The following is a 20025-nucleotide window of genomic DNA, read 5'->3' as shown; positions in this document are numbered from 1 at the left end:
CGATGAAAAATTAGCCATTCTTAATTTTTTTTTTAATTTATCTTAGCTGTAATTAAAATTAATGTTTTCTTAAATTTGTTTAAATTTAAATACAAAGTTTAGTCGCATTATTAATTTAAAAACAATAAAGTAAAACGCTTGAGTATAAGCAAAGAAAGGCTATTTTGTATTTTATTCTTTAAACCACCATAAATATATTCAGGTAACTTAATATAATTTACTATTATTACTAAAATTAAAAGAGAAAACGAAAAAATTGAGGAAAATATGGTGGTAAGTTGTGCGTGGACGCATGTGTATATTACAAGTCATAAGCTAACTCGGTCACATTGATTAATAAGGCAAAAGCTATGCAAATCAAAAATTGCTATATTAGGATATAGGGTTCGGACCAAATTGTAGATGCTTTGGCAAACCTATTCACTTCATTTCAGTAAAATATAAAACCTTTTGCCCAACATTAACGGATTAAGTTAGGCGGAAAGTTGGGTATATTGTGACAAGAGATTACATTAAGGGAGGAGCCTGCTGGTACAAAATTATACTATGTATGTAAATCGAAACAATATCACATACTTTTATTAATATTTACATATTTACTTCTTAAAAATGCATTGCAATCAATTATATTGTAATTAATTAAAAAATACCTTTAGGTGTAAAAATAAATTCAATTAGTTAATTTCACAATCAACGTACCTATGTATATTTAGAGCAAGCATGTACATATGTATATGTATGTATGTATGTAAAAGGCAAGCCTAAATTTTAATCTTTACTTAAATTCGGTTGTTGAAGTTTTCTTTTTGCTCAACTACTTTTTGAACATTAGCGGGCGGTCGCCCTATGTATTTTAATTCAATCACTTTGGTACATTTTATTTTATTTAGCAACAAGTGACAGGAATATCCAAGTTGCCATTAATTTCTATTATTTTGGTTTATAACGCTTTACGGTTCAATGTACAGTGAAAGCACTCATTAACGGACCCTCCAATAAGTTTATATTCTTTGGAAGTCTAAACTTTTTCTGCATTTCTATAACCTCCCGATGAATACCTTAATGTCTATTTATAATACAAATGCGTCATGTATGTATGTACGTGAAAGTCGGAACTTTTTCTTTTTAGTCTTTTTTGTTTTTGACCACCTCTACAACTTTTAAACCGCGTTAACAAAACGGATTTTATTAAAAATGTTGCGACAATTTATGCAGATGTTTGATTTTAATTTTTAAATTTCATAATAGACGAATAATTTTTATTCTAAATAAGAAACCGTTTTATTATTGTTTTTTTCTTAGAACTAACTTATTATCAACTTTTCTTCACATTTGTGTATGTGCGCGGTCAAAGGATAGGCGATCAGTTGATTATTTGAGATTGCGCTTCTGCCTTGACAATATTTCGTGGCACGTCGTTATACATAGTACTTTTTTTTTTAATTTAGTAAACAAAACATTTGTTAATAATTTATTATTTACACAAAATCTGCCATATAGATAACTTATTCATGCACAGATAGAACTTGTTTTTTTTTTTCAAATTTATTTCAGTGACTGATCAATCGAAACAGTGGCTATATCATGTAACTCCAATTGGAAGATATTTATTCACAAAGTATAGTGCATATTTTCGTGCATTTCTCACCAGTTTATTTTATTTATTGTGCCATCTTACAAATATATGACTTAAATTTTCAATTATTAAAATATACGTATATTGCAATTTTCAGTTATTAAAAACAATGAAAATATACAATCACACATCAGGAGGTACCTTAGAACTTTGCTTTCCACTTAAATTTCCCATTGCTCCCTTTTATTGAACAGTATTTGTAAATATTGTTAACATTTACGGAAACACATTTAAAATTGCCTTATATTAGAAAAGGCATATATTTGTTTCAAAAAGAAACAACTAATTTTGTTATTGCACACACTAGCGGTGTTAATTATTATTATTTTTTCAAAACTGAAAATGCAGATAGTTGCTGTTTGCAACTTGGTGAATAACCGTTTCCGTCAAAACTTACAACCAACTGGCAAAAAATGTAAAATGGCAAAAAAGTTCAACGACAGAAGCAACTCAATAACGATTATAAGAAAACAAAAAAAAATCATATTACTCAAACATACAAAAGTTTTTACGTGCTATATAGTAGAAAGAAAAGCGAAAAGATTGCTGCGCTTTTACTGCCAGCTGCACGAGCTTGATCGGGTGGACGATCGGACAGACAGGCAGGCAGACAGACAGAAAGTATGATGGGTGGCATGGCTGGCTGCGGTGTTATTGGACGCCGACAACGTTAATGAAAGCAAAACAATCAGTAGCAGCATCGGCGATCATGACGTTGTAGATCACTCATACTATGCTTTCATTCTGTACAAAATTACATGGAGTCGCATTGCTCGTGGTTTAGACACAAAAGTAGCATTTCACTTCTCGTATAGGCTGACTATGTTCAGAACGCTTCGCTCCATTGTGTCCACAACTCTCCCGGCCAACATTCGATTTTTGTGTATAAAGTAAAAAGTTCGATAGCTTAGTGGAAGCACATACGAAAATGGACTGCCTATTAAAAAGGCATTTGCAGCGTCGCCAGCGCTACCGCAACTTATGGTGTGTCATATATAGCAAAGAAAATAAAATAAAGGAATTGCGAATACATACAACGACTATGAGCGAACTGTTTGTATTTTTTATGGCCCAGCGGTCCGACTTCCCATTTGCTAAAAAGAATTGCAGTAAATTTCGTTTAAGAAAGTAATACGTACATACATATGTATATGCTCATATTGTACATATAAGTACCGGGTTTTCCAATAGGGATGATATGATTTCTAAGTAACTCTAAGTCGTTTGACTATTTTTAATGTCATGATCTGTAATATTTTTCATAATATTCACGTTTTTAAATTATTCATTTTATTATCAAAATAATCGTTCTCCAATTGCAACTTTTCGTGCGCTTTTCATGGAAGTTTATCGATTCCTAGACATTTTCAAGAATTAGGACTGTCTCAAACCACAACCTGGCAGATTTTGATAAAAGAATTTGGCTTGCGTCCGTATAAAATTGTTCTCACGCCAGAACTGAAGCCGTAGAACCACTTTAAACGTCATGAATTTGCTGATTTTTCCTTGTAGTTATTACACGATAATGATAAAGTTGTGCGGTTAATAAACAAAACTGTCGATTGTGGCAAAGAAGTCGTGGAGGCCATTTGAATGATGTTATATTCAGAATTTATTTGTATGGACTGTGTTCACATTAAATAAAAAAACATTTGAATTTCCTTAACAATTAGTTTCTTTGTTTTTGAAAACAAATCAAATCACTCTTATTAGAAAACCCTGTATTTGTATACAAATGAATAATTCAAAAATAATTCAAAAATTTCGTAGAACTGAAGTAAACAAATACAATGGCTAATAAAATTCGGCCGCGTCCAGTTTATCGTCGAAAACTGCAAGTGAAATGAGGTTGGCAGAACTTTAAAATAACAAAAATATAATTGAATATGATCAACATCTGCATACAGTTTTTTTCAGTCAATGTACAACAGCTTAAACCAATTTTAAGCAAAAAAAGCCTTTCGCATATGATTTTACTATGTTATATATCCCCAAAATCAAAATATTTGTCTGATAAAGCTAGCTAATTAGGCTAGCGCAATAACAAGTAGTTCCATTACTTCAAAAGTCGCATAATTCAAAAAAGTCGACAGCCGTTTAAAGCTTTCCATTGTCTTTTATGTGCTGAGCACATAGAGCGCGACAGACTTCAAGCGACCTCTCTCAGATATCAAAATACACACGTTCTTATGGACACAGTTATTTAGACAGCTGTACGACTACACGACTGCAAGCTTTCAGTTGTCGCTCTCGCTAATTTAAAAATATTTTTAAATTTTCCGTCGACAGTAGAAAGAATATGTAAAATGTAAACTTATTCAAAGCCCTAACAAACCTGACGTTGTTTTACAAATAAAAGCATAAAATAGCTCTGTTATATCATTTGTAATAACAATTTATAATTTAAAACAAATAAATTTACCCATTTACTTATTTTTTGCATAAAAAATTTCACTTTGAACAAAATATAAAAATTTCATTGAAGCAACATTTCGACGCCATTTACAGTTCAGGTCAAATCATACGAAAAAGCCATGTTTTTGTGATTTTTTTTTCCTGACGACACAGTTAAAATTGATTTATCCACCCAATGGCACATTGAAGTATGACATTCGAAAAATGTTTTATCAATTTTTTACAAAGAAATATTAAAAAATACGGCAATGGCAGCAATTGTCCGGATGGGTCTCGAAAAAAAAAGTTGAATTGCGGTGCCCCTCATAACCCGTTGCTGGATCATCCGAAATCAAAAAATGAAAATTCATTCGTTAGATAATAGTTTTCCCCTGATAACGCTGTACGGGTTTTTTGGAAATTCCAATTTTTAAATTTTTTCGAAGACTTCGAAGTTTTTTGGGAAAAAATCGGCTAAGTTGTTATTGCGAAATCAAAATTATGAACAAAAAAACTCACCAGCGTTACCTCGTAAAATATGTACAGATATAGTATTTAAAATTTCAAAAGGATCGGTGCAGTAGTTTTGAAGTTATGAGGGGCACCGACTTTGAAAACGTGAGTTGTGGGAAAAACGCTTTAAAGTTTCACAGACGCTCACAATCAAATCGGAGGGCGGAGACTTACAAGTGTATATCTCCGTCAATTTTGCTTTAATTGCTCTCAAATTTTCACAGAATAATCTTAAGATATTGTACATTAATATAAAATAAAAAAAATGCAAAACAAAAAAAAAAACAAAAATGCCTTACACTCCCCTTAAGTCAATGAAACGAGACTCAACAAAAAAAATTAAAAGAAAAACATTCCCTTTTAATACACAACGAAATACATCATACACTTTCATATTTAATTAATGTGCAATTTTCTCCATTCTACTATTGACCTTGGCATAGAAGAATTCTTCGTCCCTATGGTAAGTGAAATTGGTGATCTGTTACTTTTCCTAGGACATCGCCGTGTTAATTTCCATCGATCGGAGTAAGCGCATGCATGCCGCATCGTTTACCTCGCTCGCTTACCAATGTCTACCATATCCTACCATAAGACTAAAAATTTATTGAATAAATGCTGAGCATTCTTATCTCTCTATGTTTCTATGCATCAATATGCAATTTGTACACAACATGGACAATGACATTGCGCACATTTCAGCATGCTCAACGTAAAAATTCCTTTTTTTCAGTTATGACACCATTCATGTAAATCAATAATATGTGCATTGTTTTCCTCATAATTGTAAACAATCTAGCCTTTGCAACGATGAGTGTTCTAAGTGATTTTTAAATTAATAAATATAGGTAAAATATTACAAAATAAAAGTGAAATGTGAACTTATTTCAATTATTAAAGTGTATATTTAAATATAACAAGAGGAAAATGTGAAAAAAATTTAGAGAAACATAGAGAAATAACATGTTTTCTAAGTGCAAATTTTTGAATTTTTAAACGTGAATATTTCAAAAAATATTAGTTATTTTTACATTATTTTTGGATATTCCTCCTCTGGGGAAGCTACCCTATCCGCACATACCCCCATTTATATGGAAATTCGTTTTTTTTACCCCGCCGCCAAAGTAATCGGAATCGTGCCTGTGTATGTCCTATTATTGATTCATGCTGTAAAAATATAAATAATTATTATATCATGAGTTCCCATACTCTTTTCACTTTCTTAAGTGATAAATTCGTTCCGAAATCGGACATTTTGAATTTCTATTCACACCAGAAAAAGTCCGCTGTAAGTCTGAATGTCTTGTTTTTTTACATAAGATGTTAAATATCTTTCTACGCTTAATCTGAATAGTTTATTAGGCAGTGACAGCGAGCAAACAATATTTGTTCAACAAAAACATCATAGAAGCACAAAAGTTAGGTCTATGTAATTAGAATATGTCCGGGTTCATAACCATAAACTATTTTGAGATAATTATAAAAGGTTCAAACTTATTGTATTTCAAATTATAAAACATAAAGGGTTCAAAGGTAAACGGCTATCTCTCCGACGTTTCTCGCTTCTTCTCATCACGGAACTTAACACTCTCCCCCAATAAATCCACAGTGAGCATATTTACAGACTTGTCAGAATAGTGCACTCCGGACTACGACAGGATGTCTCTTGATATCCCCGTCAAACACCTACATGGTGAGGCCCGTATACTCCCAGTTAAGGAGCATAATGAACTCCTCTCCAGGAAGTTCCTGCTGGGATGCTTTCGATTGGACCAAAACTGCTTCCTAGGAACATCAAGAGGTCATTCCTCAACAACAACAACAGTTGAAGTGTTGAAGGGAAAAGAATGACATCTGGATGTATTATTGACGTGCATAATAGGATACACATAGTTGGAAGATTTATAAAAGCTTTAGTTAATTTGTTTTTGACATACATTTAATATATTGACCTTGCAAACTGTAATATTTCATGATATGAAAATAAGCATACAAATCCTTTAATTAAGCAGTATTAATTGAATTATTGGATTAGATTTAGAATAGCATCCTCCGATTTCGGGGGATTAAAGTTAGTTGTTTTTGCGATATGCAATACAACACAAATGTGTAGAACGGATATAAGTGTAAAACTTATTAGAAATCAGAGAAAAACGCATTTTAAATATTATAATTTTTTAACTTTTAATGCAAATATCTCAAAACCCATAAGTCAGTGGCAACTACATATATTTTTTTTCTTGATCTAGCCCCTACTATCCGCACAAACACATTTTAACCAAGAAATCGGGAGATGCTATTCTAAAATTTACCCGAATTATTATAGCCACTAGTTATTGAATATACAGTTGAGAAATACTTATGTAGTAATTTGTTTTTTTTTTCCTTCTGGAAAATCTACACACTTGTTAGAAAATGATTTTATTTTATAGGAGGTACGCTATTTCAAACACGTTGATTGTTGGCTTACCAAATTGCTTTCATTGTTGGAATTCAATTCTTTTAATACCGCACGATTAACTGCACTGCAATTCAATAACTTTGGCGCTTCTGTAGAGCGGTCACCATAGCTAGCGGTTCGCGCTTCTTTGTTTTCAAAGCACTCCATTTGACAATTTTTCGGTAACAAAGCAAATTAGGAAGCAATAACTTTATTTTTAAAGAACTTTAGTTATTAGTTCAATTCTTGAAACACTTGTATGACTAAATATAACAATATATTAACAGAAATGCGTAAAATAATATTCAGTTGGACTCACTTTATACAGATTCCCGTTTCAATTTGATTTTAGCAAATAGAAATAATTGCAGCCAACTTCACGAGTAATTCGGGTTGTTGCCAATGCAATTATTATGGATCAAAGCAAAAAAAAATATTATTTGAAACTATTTATTACTGCAATTATTATTTAATACATTTCACATTTACATATATAATGATTTGCAAACAGTTAAAGTGTTCTGGAATTCTATAGTAATGGGTAATGCTTAAAGCAAACTAATAATTGTATCGTCCACATTCTGTTTTTGTTTTGAGCGCCATCTATGAGTAGAAACTTTATTATATGGATAAATTTTAATTACAAACGCATTTGTAAATATAATAAATTTATTTGACTCAGACGTGTAAGTAAATCCATGTAAAAATGTTTTTGTTCCAACTGAAAACGGTAAGAACCTTTAACAACTATTCGTCTATTACACTGGTGGAACAGTCCAGTACATTAGTAAGGACTTTCTGAAACACAAAAAAAAAATTGTGTGTTTCCTTGAGTCCTATAATTTTTTGATTCGATACTAATTTTGTGTTTACAGGTATCTGAGATGTGATTTGTTATCGTCAAATGTTTTATAATGTAGTTATTAGTTGGGACTTTAAAAAGTTCACCCTGTGTCGATGCAACCATAATGGCGGCATTGCTGACAAATGATAAGTGTGGGATTGAAGGAAATGCATTATGAACATATATTCTTATTATTTTTAAATATTATATTAACAGCTTTAAAGATATACATCACAATATATTGTGATTGAAAATTTAAGCTTATAAATAACATCTTAAACATACTAATATGTAATACAAATAGTTAGCTACTTGCAAGTTTAAAATCAATTTCTTTTCCGGTTTTGATAAACATCCGAATCAGCAAAACGCTCCGTAAAGTAAAAAGTGGTATCTTCCTGTCAGAACACTGCAATGCGTTCATTAAAAACATATTTATAAAACAAACATCCTCCAGCACAGTATAAGTTAACCTGAATTGTACCAGCAGGTTCTCTTCCAGTATTTTATTTACGCAAGACTAGCACATTTGTATTTATATCTTATAATTTTTTGTTTCCAAGACTAAATGCGATAATGTGTATTGTTGTAGTTAATTTGTTCATGACTGCAGCAACTGAAGCAAAACTAAAGGAAACGAAAGCAAAACTATCAGGTATCACAAACAAGAAGGTCAGTCGCCAAGTAAGCGTTACCTAAAAAGTAAGAAAGTACGGTAAATTAGCAACTGCCCTCGGCACCTAAGTGGTTCGACTTTTTAAAAAAAATTTGTGCTAATAATGTAACGAAAAGCTGGATATTGCCATGACTTTTCTTCCGCCAGAGTTTGAGTTGTCGACTCAAAAAAAAAAAGGGTTACATAGCCGAAATAATTATATTTTGTCGGATAAAAACCGGATAATTCCAACGTCTACTTTTAAACCTTTCTAAATGTGAAAGCCCGTGGAAAGACATAAATACATCTTCTAGCTCAAACTTTTTCATGTAGAATATTCGTTTGTAGTTTGCGGTAATGCTGTCGGGTTGGCAATTTTTTCGTTGATCCGAGTGTCGTGAAACCCGGTAACGCTCTTTTAACGCGGACGATTAACGCTGGACGTTTAACCAGCTTAAAAAAAAATAATAATTCAATTAAAATAAAAAAAAAGATATGCTTGGTTTTAAAATTTATATAAAATATAAAATTTTTTTGTTATAAATTTCAATAATAAATAATTAGACACGCAATTTTCAAGTATTTTTTGCCCGTTTTATTAAAAAAATATTGCTCTTTTACAGAATTTAGTTTCTTTTTTAAATACATTAATGCATATATTCTTCAAAATTATTTAACATTTCAACTTCCCATGCACATACATACATCCATACACACGTGTGTACAGAAAAGTGCATTTATGTACTTAGAAAGCATATTACTATCATTTATGATGCCTAATACATGGTTTTGTTGCTGTAATATTTTTAAGGTATATGTAACGTTGCAAGACCGTTACAATTTTCAGAAAAATTTTACTTAATTACTACAAATGAATAGTATTTAAAAGTTGATTTAGTTTCTTAGGCATTTCATTTGTCTTTTATTATTTGTGATATTTATTTTTTTGTAAATTAAACTGATTAAAATTATATTTTGTTGAACCTCAATTTACTATTCTTTTTTTTAGGTAACTGTCTAACTGTTTAGCAGCGCCATTTGTATTTCATTTCTAACCTTATTTATTTAGCATTCAAATTTAATTGACTGTTTGCATAAATTTTTGAGATTCTAGCTTCTAAATTTCTTAAATATGCAAACAATATATGTATGTATGTAATATTTAGTACTTACATACATACATATAATATATGTACCTACTAATATTATATTTCATCTAAGAAAGAAAATAGTTAAAATGAGTTTCAAAAACATTTTCAGAAAATTTAAGCGCTTTCATCAATATTGGAAACCGAATGCTTTGATGAGGCTTTCCTTTGGTCCCGCGACAAAAGGTTGTTTGACGTAATCGGAGCGGATACGCTAAACACTGCCGCTCGACCGCTGTGAAGTGTTTACGGCCGATGCAACAGCAGCGACAACAATAACACGATTTCTAATTAAATTTGTAGTTATAAAACAAAAATCATTTTGTTTAATCTAAATTACCATTATAATTAATAATTTATGTATACAATTTGAATATAGTTTTGATTTTTTACTTTCAGAATTTTTCACAAATCTTCAATTTAAGGGGTTATTCTAGAATTTCTTTGTGACAACTGGAGCGGTTTAAGCTAAACTTAAAAAAAAACTTCTATCAGCCAATGTAGCTGAAATATGGCATGGAAATTCTTTAAATATCTCTCTATCACATGAAAAATTGAAATTTGTAATCTTTCGAGAAATAAAAAAAATAGTGAAAATATCGAGCATTATTTTTTTGTAGTCTGAATTTTATGAAATTTCTTTTCAGTTTTGAGATAGCGACATTTGTACTAATCAATAATCTATCATTGTTTTATTTTTCAGATGATCTCAAAGGCAGAAATCATAGCGATGAGGACACGGCCTTTTTCCCCTCTACTTCAACGACGCATAACTCAATGAATTATTTTTTAAATTAATTTACACTTCAATTACAAATAAACAAATGATAAAAAATGGATAGTAAAAATATCAAATAATTTTTTAACAATTGTTAAAAAAAAGCGCTCGAATTTCGGGCCTCTAGATTAGAATACGCCCTTAAATGATTTACGTAAAACAGATTTGAACAAAACAAAAATAAAAACGTTTCTGTTATTTGAAAAGTTAAGAATACACTTCGGATTTTACTACTTTTGTTACTACTTTATTATAGTAAATATATATATAGCACTGTGATTTTTTAAACTGGTTAGTCCGGCCAAATATATATTGGGCCGTATTTACAGTTGAAAAACCCAGGCTTTAAGTTAGTGTTTGTTTTCAACATTTCACACTGTAAAAATTATCTGATTTCAATTTTACTGTTAAATTATGAGCAATTCGTTTTTGATCTTGTTTTTCGTTTTTGTTTTCAAACTTTTTTTACTTAATATTTGTACTTTTGTTTAGATCGCTGAAGCTTGATGTGCATTGAATAATTATGTATATACATATGTATGTATGTACATATATTTCACATAGTGCGAGGCAAACAGTTCCAGCAAAAAGTTATATATGTAGTATATCCATATGTATGTGTGTATGATGTGAATAATTCGGCTTCGAACAAAAACATTATTATTATTTTTTAATTTATTTATCTGAAACTTAACTCTAATTTTGATATAAAGAAATTCCGCACTGATAAAAATGATAGAAGAAGGACTACAAAGTTGAGGTGACTTATGTTGCCCATTTTTTTCTAACTTTATCAGATTTAAATTAGATATTAGATAAAAAGCGATACATCTTTTGACATATGTAGCTGTCTAATAAGCTGTCAGTTAATTCTTTTTTGTAGTTGCTTTCCTTTCGTACATGGCGGCACGAACCATGTTATTTTTCTGTTAAAGGAACTTCAAAGAAACTAGCGGTATGAAATTGTCGGTCACCTTTATTGCATCTATTTGCCAAAATATTTGAAAAATTATATGTATACTATACTGACATTTGGACATTCTAAGAACATTTTCAATATTATTATCAAGTTTTTCTTATTTTATTTGTGAACCGACAAATTGCAGTTTGGACTTGATTAAAGATTTATTAAAATTTTATAATTGAGATTTACTCACACACATACATATACATATGCATATATAAATGATTGTATGCATATTTGATAGTTAATTTGTATATTTTTTGCATTGTAAAGCCATGTTATTTTGCATAAACAACTTATCCGTCGCTTTGACAGCAGATATTCTATGAGTATGAGTATGTAATTTCACATGCCATTCAAGCTGAGTTTGTGCATTTAAGGCGTGTTTTTCAGTGAAGCTTTAGCTTCGCTGTTGAATGAACTAATTTGGGCGTAGTATTTAGTTTTTGAAAGTATAATATTTATGTATTTAAAAATCTTTCCAAAAGAGTTAACAATTCAAAAACACGGTTTGTGGGAAATAATTGCATTTGAATTCCCTAAACTTGGTATATACATAATTATATTATTATAATATAGGTAATAGACTTATAGCATAAATTTGTATCTCTTACTCTCGTTATATGGTTTCACAGATAGTTTATTTTTTATATTTCTAAGTATTATTACATTAGGGTGGCCCTTAAAACGTCAAATGAGTTATTCTTTCACAACTATGGCCAATTGCTCCAAGAGTCAATGTTATGACATAAAATTTGAGAATTTGGTGCTGATAGATAGTTGAGGTAAGCGCAGTGATCAGACGATATCTTTGGCTATCGTAGCGTCGCTCTTGAGCATAAGAAAATAAATTTTTAAGGTCCTTAGTCTCCATATCGAACTTTAACTCCCGTGAACTTGGGGTTGCAAATATTACATTAAAATAATTGAAACATAATTTGAATTAAAATTCTTTTTATATTTTAATCTTAAAAAACAGAATTAAACATATTTTTTAAATTTTTAACCTTAAATGCCGAATTGAAAAACGGTAATACCAAAAATCGATTTAAGAATCAAAAATACATAATTAAATAAATTTGGGTTTATCAAATACCGGATCAAAAAATAATGTTTGATTCCAATCTTCAAATAAAAATAGAAATTCTTTTGGAATCGTTATATTTTTCGCGTTTGCATATTTCCTGTTCTTACATTTTAGTTAACTTTTGAAAAGGGAAATTTATTTTTAATAAAATATCAACATATTTTAGCTATTTTGTCTAATAATATATTTAATTGCTTTTTATTATAATGTTTCAGTTAGAAATATGTAAATCTTTGTTCTTTTAGCACTTTTCATTCTGCTTTTGATTAAAAACAAAACTATTTATTACTCAAATTTTTAAATTAAAAAATAGTTTTTCAATTTATAAACCAAGACATTTTTAATTAAAAAAAAATTATTTCCCTAAAAAATATTATCTCTATTTTTAGCTCAGAATTTCCATATCTGAGCTAAAAATAGAGATAATACATATGTATATAATAAAAATAATTTCTTTAGTTTCTGTTTTGAGAAAATTAAGACGTAACTTAAAACTTTTAATCCCCACATTGGAATCAAAAATAGAAATTATAATTATTAATAATTTTTTTTAGTTAGAAAATTCGCTACCCTGCGTGTAACACATGCAATCAAAGAAATATATATTTGACTTAGATTGTAATGGTATCTACGTGATATTTAAAAACTTGCCCTCTCTGTTTAAGTACCACCCTAATATAGATTACATATACATACATATATCTGTTCACTAGTTACATTATATACGTAATATTTTTATATTATATAAATATTTTTGCTTATAGCTTTATCTCATTCCTCTTCAACTATAACTGCATTTAATAATTATGACTTTTTAAGGAAACTATTTAACAAAGAAAGAATGTGTGGACAGAATTGTAACATACGATGCAATCGTGGTCTCAAAAACGAGTGCGTTCGATTCTCTACCTATGCAATGGTTAAAATAAATTTGTTCGAAATAAAATTTGTTATGTTTACTACTTATATAGTCTAATTGTATGTGAAGCGAACCACTGGCGTCCTCTGTCGACCATGTGACATTATGCGAGGAAGCGTAGTGCGTTACAATCCTGTACACAGCATAACAACTTTTACAAGCGACATAATTTACGAAATTATATCGCCGATTGATGGCCATTTATTCGTATTGTAGTTTGGGGGTTAGACGGGTGGACTGTCTTCGTGATGTTTCGTCGTCCAAACACCGGGCACCATTGGCGGTGGTAAATTAGAGTTGGGTGCTGCCAGTTTCGTAATATTTGTGAATATTGGATTGTTGAGTGTCGGTCCCGTTGTGAAGCCTTTATTATCGATGCCATCCACCTGTGTAGCGGTCGCTCGATTGCTGCCGCCAAGCGCTTCCTTCCTTATTGTACGCGGACTTGTAATGAGGGCGGTTAAAACACCACCAACAATTGCGAGTGACGCGAAAGCTGTTTGCGGCACCATCATGCCAAAGATCACAGTAGCGCCGATAAATGGCGCACCCAGTAGCCAAAAACGTGCCCAACATATCGCCGAGAATGCGGTGATTTTGCGCTTCTCCTCACTTACTAGCTCAACGGTGCAGGTGGTGAGTATGGAGAGTGTGGTGGAGATGGCCATTTTCGAGATCATAGCCGAGAGCATGAGCAGCGCAACGCGTGCATCGAACGGTACTAAATGTTGGCGGAAGTGAGGAACAAATTAATAAATTAAATAGTTCTATTTGCATGACAAGGCTAACTTACAGTCTGTTGGCACCAGCCAACCGAGATATGCAATCAGGCCGGCCACAACATTGAAAAGACCGGTCCACAACCATTTGCGCGTAGTCTTCAATATCAGGAAGAGCCCAATAAAAGTGCCGATTATTTCGCTCAAGCCCGCCACAGCTGTGTTTACTTCGAGATGCTCGCGACTGAACGAACGTATGTTCAGCAACATGCCGTAGTACACGACAATGTAGAGGGACCACGCCAAGTGTACACAGATCAAATTGCGCACGACATTTTTACCCTTCCATATTGACCACCAGCCTGGTGGTGGCGGTGCGTCCATAGCGGTTTGCGCCTGCAATTGCAGCTGCTGATCGATGTCGTGCGGAAGCCCACAACGCGTGCCGTTCACCTCCACACATTGCATGAGAATATTTTTAGCGTCTGTTACACGACCACGCTGTATCATCCAGCGCGGTGAATCGGGAATCCAACTATCATATAAAATGTATATAAAGTATTGTTACGACATACAAAGCGATCGACTGGCTCCAACTTACCGCCACAAGTATATGAGTATCACAGTGGGCCATGAGATGGCCATATAGAGATGCGACCAGCTGGAGAAGAAACTCGCCACTCCGGGCAGTAGTATAACACCTATTGACCAGAATTGTTCGAAGAGTGTCGAAACGCAAGTCTTATAAACGCCACCCGTTATATCGGCCACTGTAAAAATGAGTCAACGTAAAAGTGATCTTGAGCAGCCTGCAAGAAGCTTGTTAAAAGTATTACTTACTTATTACACCACCAGCTGTGTACATTTGCGCACAACATACCGCAGACAAGCAGCGGAAGAAGACGTGTAATTCGTATGAGGCAACTAGTCCCGTGAGATTGCCACAGAATATCTGCGTTATCATGCCGAAGAGCATCACATTACGTGGACTGAAGCTGTGGCGAAGACAGTTAGTTATATTTATCATGTGAGTATCGTTAAATCTAAAATTATTAGTGTTTAATATTTAGTATATATGTTGGTAAAAGTTAATGCCGCTTAAGTGAGGTTAGGGTGGTTGTAACATACTATAAAGAGTGTAGCTCGTTAAATTCTTTGAATTAGATTTGGTAGCGGTCATTAAGTTCATTTGGGTTTCAGCAATACATACTTTATTTGTTGTTGTCCAAGACACTTACTAATTTTAAATCGTGGGTTAGAAGGTGTAAATGCAATATACTGAGGCGAGTATTTTGGAAGGTTTCGTGAGTAGCTCAACAAATTTTTGTTGTCCTTTGACTAGTTATCACTTCTAACCAAAACTATATAAACATCCTTAAATTTACAAATATCTTTATTTCTTTCAAAAGCGATAACAAAACGTTTATGGCTATTTTTGATGTCATCTTGATTCGAGTATTGCAGATGACATGTCAAATTGACTATGACATATTGGTCTTCTTGAAGACTTTTTTCAATATCGTATAATTTGTTGTTCTTCGGCACTAAGCTTTTCTCAGAACCTACAGTACACCTTAAAATTCTCCCAATTCAGGAGATGGAACCATAACAATCATCTCTTCACTAGAATGTGAAGCACCAAATAAAAATCAAAAGACCTATAATGCTTCGTATGACATGTCAGCTGAACATTTTTAATTTTGACAACAAGTTACACTTGAAGTTTGGTGCGGAAGACAAAAGTAAAAGAATAATGATTATTAAATGAGAAAAATTCAAACACTGTTAGAAGTTTGCGACAAGGTAAGGAAGGTGTAGACCTATTACACATCGTGTAAGATCGAAATGTGCAACTGGGATGCGAAATAATGACATATATTTTGAGTGGTTCGAACTTATAAACATAAAATCCGCACATTTGTTAGCAATGTAGAAAACGATGAAGCATTATTTATTTTACGACTTATATCAGACGTTTCAGGGCTTTTGAGCTTTCAGCAGGTATTTTAATAGTTACTGTTTCGAATAACATTCTATATTAAGTCTAACATTTGATCAAACATGACATGCCGCTATAGATCCTTTTTGGCATCTAGTTGCTTTAATGATTTGTTCTGAGATTCAAATACTAAGATACATCTCTACCTTAGAAAAAAGGTTGGCTTGTGCTTGTTCTTTTGTACCCTAAATGGTTATGTTTCCCAGTGGCGGATTCAGAGGGGGAAATGGGGGAAAATTCAATTTATAATTGTGATTTTTTGTCTATGTGATATTCTATCTCTGACTCATTCACTCAGCGTGCTTTTTCAGAAAGAATCGATCCATCTCTATCGAAAAAATGGCGGCAGAACTGAAAGTTGACGAAGAAAACCCAAGAATCTGCGGCCGGCAAACAAAACGCGAAAATTTCTGAGTGAGAACTTGCCAAGAATACTACAAGGTCTCAGTTTACATTCCTCTGTTGGATACAATCGGCAAAGATTTGAAGACGCTCCCTTCTAGAGAATTATTGGATGGATTTCAACTGAGTTTGCTGCTTCCAGAAAAGGTATGTGTTTTGAATATCAAAGAAATGGAAAATCTTATTGACTGTTTGGTAGATGATTCCAATGTCGTGTGACGTTTGAAGCTCAAAGGTGAACTTGATCAGTGCCATTGGGGGAAGAGCAAAAGTCGAAAGATAAGTTATCGACCACCGCATTGGAAACGTTGAAGAACTGCTCTGTAGACCTGTACCCGACGCACGTCTACGATTTATAATGTGTTTTTGTTTTTTAATTTAGTAGGATTTGATATTAGAAGGTCGATTTTAAATTTTTCCACCATGATATTAAACTCCGTGTTTCCCAATCCCAACTGTCGAAGTTATTTGGAGCTTCTGAGCATTTCGTGGCTTCTCTGCTTTTACGAAACTAATGTTGAGTAATATTGTGATGGTATTATTTGGTATGGCCTATTGTTTAACTGTGACTTCACTTAATCTAACCTAAACATATATTTTTGTCTGAAAAGGCTTTACTGTAAGGAAACTTTTAATTAATTTTACAGATGAATTTTCAAGAAAATGTATCCGAAACAATGAATAGGGCCACCTTTTGAGCTCAAGAGCTCAAAAGTAATGAGATATCCACTTCCTATAGGCAACAAAAACTTATGAATTAATTAAAATGAGACCACTTACTATTTGAGCAGATGATTCGCCAATATGCCGCCGGTGAGGACGCCAAACAAATGGAAGAATTGTGTTACTGACACCAGGATGTCACGCGAGCATACCAAATCGTATTGGGTCACTACCGAATGGTACTCGGCCCTATGCTCGAACTGCTGGCATGGGATGATGTTCATATTGCGCGAAGTCGGTTCCTCCCATACGCGCGGTTCCAGTTCGGGTCGTTCATAGCGGTAATAGTGATGCGCATGCTCTTGTGCATCCTGGTATATATTACAAAAATCTATACTAAATTCTTGATCATCCACCTCCTCCTTTTGCGGATGTGAGACCTTTATCCACAGTGTGTCGTTTTGTGCGCCCACCGTATTTGGCGGTTTACAAAAGAATTCACCATGTCGCGGTGCGGGCGCTGTGAATATTATACAAGCCATAAACCACGAGGATGGTATCTTACACAAGAAGATCAGTAATACAGTACGTAATTGCCAGCGTCCCCATTCTCCGGTTATGCGTCCAACAGCATCGACTTTCGTCTTCATTTTCGAGCAATGTTCCGGTCGTTCGCCTTCGATGCTGGAGAAGAAGTCTTTTGGATATAAATTATATTGATGTGTATGTGTGGGGGTTTGGTTGTAGTGATAATTGCTATACAGTGTCGCTGTGGTGGGTGTGGAATAACTGTTATCGTTCGATTCGCTATAGTTATCGCTGTCCGTATTATCCGCGTTGTCGTCCAAATCGATTATGCTCTCTTCAGTTTGACCGCTGCCATCAATCGTTGTCGATGTGGTGGTGGTTATAGTCACCGTATTACTATCAAATAACTGTAAAGATGCTACCGAACTGCGACGTCGACATTCACTGGCCGGTGTGCCGTAAATACTCGGTCCAGATGAGGTGGGCGAAGCTGATGGCGCAAGTGCGTCCAGATAAAGCTTGTTAGCTGAAAGTTGCTCTCTCGAGGCGGCTGTAATGTTAGTTGAGTTGTAAACGCTGTGGTTGTGATTGGGATTGTGACTGAGTGTGTCTGAGGAACATTGGTGGATCGGTGAGTTTGCGGTGGTATCGAGGGCTGTGTAGTTGTGTTGGTGTGCTTTCGCTGATATGTGGTTAGGTACGGTGTTATTATTGTTGTTGTTGCTGTTATTATTATTCGCTTCTGCTGGTTTGGTATTGTCTTTGTTGCTGGTGGGCAACAACGGCGATTCGGCCTAAAAGTAAAAGAAAGAGGTGTTTAAATTGCAGCTGGACATCAAATAAAGAAAAGTATGAGAGCTAAAAAAAAACGATTTTTGTTGACGAAATTGTTTTAAGCTCTCAGTTCAATTGGAAATGAACAACATTTTTCAGAACTCCTCTCACCAGGAGAAATTATACGTAGCAATTTGTGTACCCACAGTGGGTCGTGCTCAAGATACCAGCGCGATATTAGTTGCCAATTGTCTTTTAAGAAATTAAGAAAACCAACGGCCGAAGATGGATCACCCTTCAAAACATCATTTGATGAATCATCTTCCGATTAGTCCTGATTTGGCACCGATTACCTTCTTTTTATTCTTATGCGTAAAAGTAAATTAAAATGTCAACGATTTCCGACACCTGATGAGGCGGTTGATGCGTTTAGAACGCATGTTTAAGAGATACCTCACTCGGGGGGGCAAAACTGCTTCGAAAATGGGCTCAAACGTATTCAAAAGTGTATAGATCTTAATGGAGAATATTTTGTACAACAAAAAAGCGATTTTCAATAGTAAATATTTGTTTTTGTTCTCTCGAAATATAAAGACTATGAGGAGTAAGCAGCTATTATATAAGTCAAAAAGTCATCTTGGATAATTTTGTTCAACTTACTTCATTTAACTACTCGTCCCACTGTGCAAAATGACATGCAGCGTCTGGATTTCCCGAATTACTATCTTAAAACAAACAACAGAGAAATTCACTAACACAGCTGCATATTGACATTCCTTAGCTACATTTCAGTACACAACTTTAAAATTATAACAACACTTTTGCAATATTCTGAGGAAGCCCAAAACTTTGCGTGCCCACTGAGGCAAACAGGTTTGTGACACGTGAAGTCATTTAAATCAAGATTTGAACAAATAAGGAAGCGCTAAATGCGGGTGTAACCGAACATTTTTTATTCTTGCAACTTACAAGAATCAAGGCCAGAGAAATACCTTAAGATGCAAAACGTCAATCAGAGGATCGGAATCCAAGCAATTATATATACACATATGTATATACATATACCTATATATTATATATCATATAAGTATGTATATACGAAATACGCCTTACGTTCTTGTCAAGGAACTTGTGTACCAAGTTTCATTAAGCTATCTTATATCAAACTTACTGTTTATATACATACATATGTACATATATACTAGATATGCCTATATCTATCTCGCTTAGTTTTGGGTGACACGTAAAACCGTTAGGTGAACAAAACTCTTATTTTCTGTAGCAACATGTTGCAAGAGTATAAAAATGAAATACGGTAAAGTTTTTTTGCGTAGCGTGAAACATACATATGTATATGTGTGTGTATTCGTTTGTTTTATATATGTATGTACAGTAGATACTGCTATGATGGCCACCGCTCCAGATTATTATAAAAAAAAATATCTCTACATAATTAAAACTCCCTCAAATTTATTTTACTATGTTAGTATATGAAAAAACATATGTATTAAGCGAATTTCTTCCCTAAGGAATCTTCATTAAGTTCCTTGCAACCCAATAAA

General features: G+C 33.2%; 2 protein-coding genes across 6 annotated transcripts in view; both read right to left on the bottom strand.

Annotated features, from left to right (window-relative positions):
• Positions 1-7228, bottom strand: part of LOC126767907 (transforming acidic coiled-coil-containing protein 1) — a 31573-nt gene extending 24345 nt beyond the window's left edge. Inside the window, exon 1 of one of the 2 annotated variants that reach the window (XM_050485628.1) lies at positions 7014-7228. In XM_050485628.1, coding sequence (XP_050341585.1) covers positions 7014-7151 — 138 coding nt within the window. In that variant the 5' untranslated portion in view covers positions 7152-7228. Of the gene's footprint in view, positions 1-1777; positions 1826-7013 lie in introns of those variants that run through there. The other variant, XM_050485629.1, reaches the window with a different exon arrangement.
• Positions 7229-9054: 1826 nt separating this feature from the next.
• LOC126767918 (organic cation transporter-like protein) overlaps positions 9055-20025 on the bottom strand; it is a 107890-nt gene continuing 96919 nt past the window's right edge. For all 4 annotated transcript variants that reach the window (XM_050485705.1, XM_050485702.1, XM_050485703.1 and 1 more), the window contains 5 exons: positions 17279-18483; positions 14938-15092; positions 14699-14867; positions 14172-14632; positions 9055-14099 (listed from right to left, as the gene is read on the bottom strand). In XM_050485705.1, the coding sequence (XP_050341662.1) occupies positions 13603-14099; positions 14172-14632; positions 14699-14867; positions 14938-15092; positions 17279-18483 (2487 nt within the window). In that variant the 3' untranslated portion in view covers positions 9055-13602. The remainder of the gene's footprint in view (positions 14100-14171; positions 14633-14698; positions 14868-14937; positions 15093-17278; positions 18484-20025) is intronic.

Source organism: Bactrocera neohumeralis, chromosome 2, assembly GCF_024586455.1.
Source record: "Bactrocera neohumeralis isolate Rockhampton chromosome 2, APGP_CSIRO_Bneo_wtdbg2-racon-allhic-juicebox.fasta_v2, whole genome shotgun sequence".
Taxonomy (NCBI): Eukaryota; Metazoa; Arthropoda; class Insecta; order Diptera; family Tephritidae; genus Bactrocera; species Bactrocera neohumeralis.
This window is presented reverse-complemented; position numbering and strand designations above follow the sequence as displayed.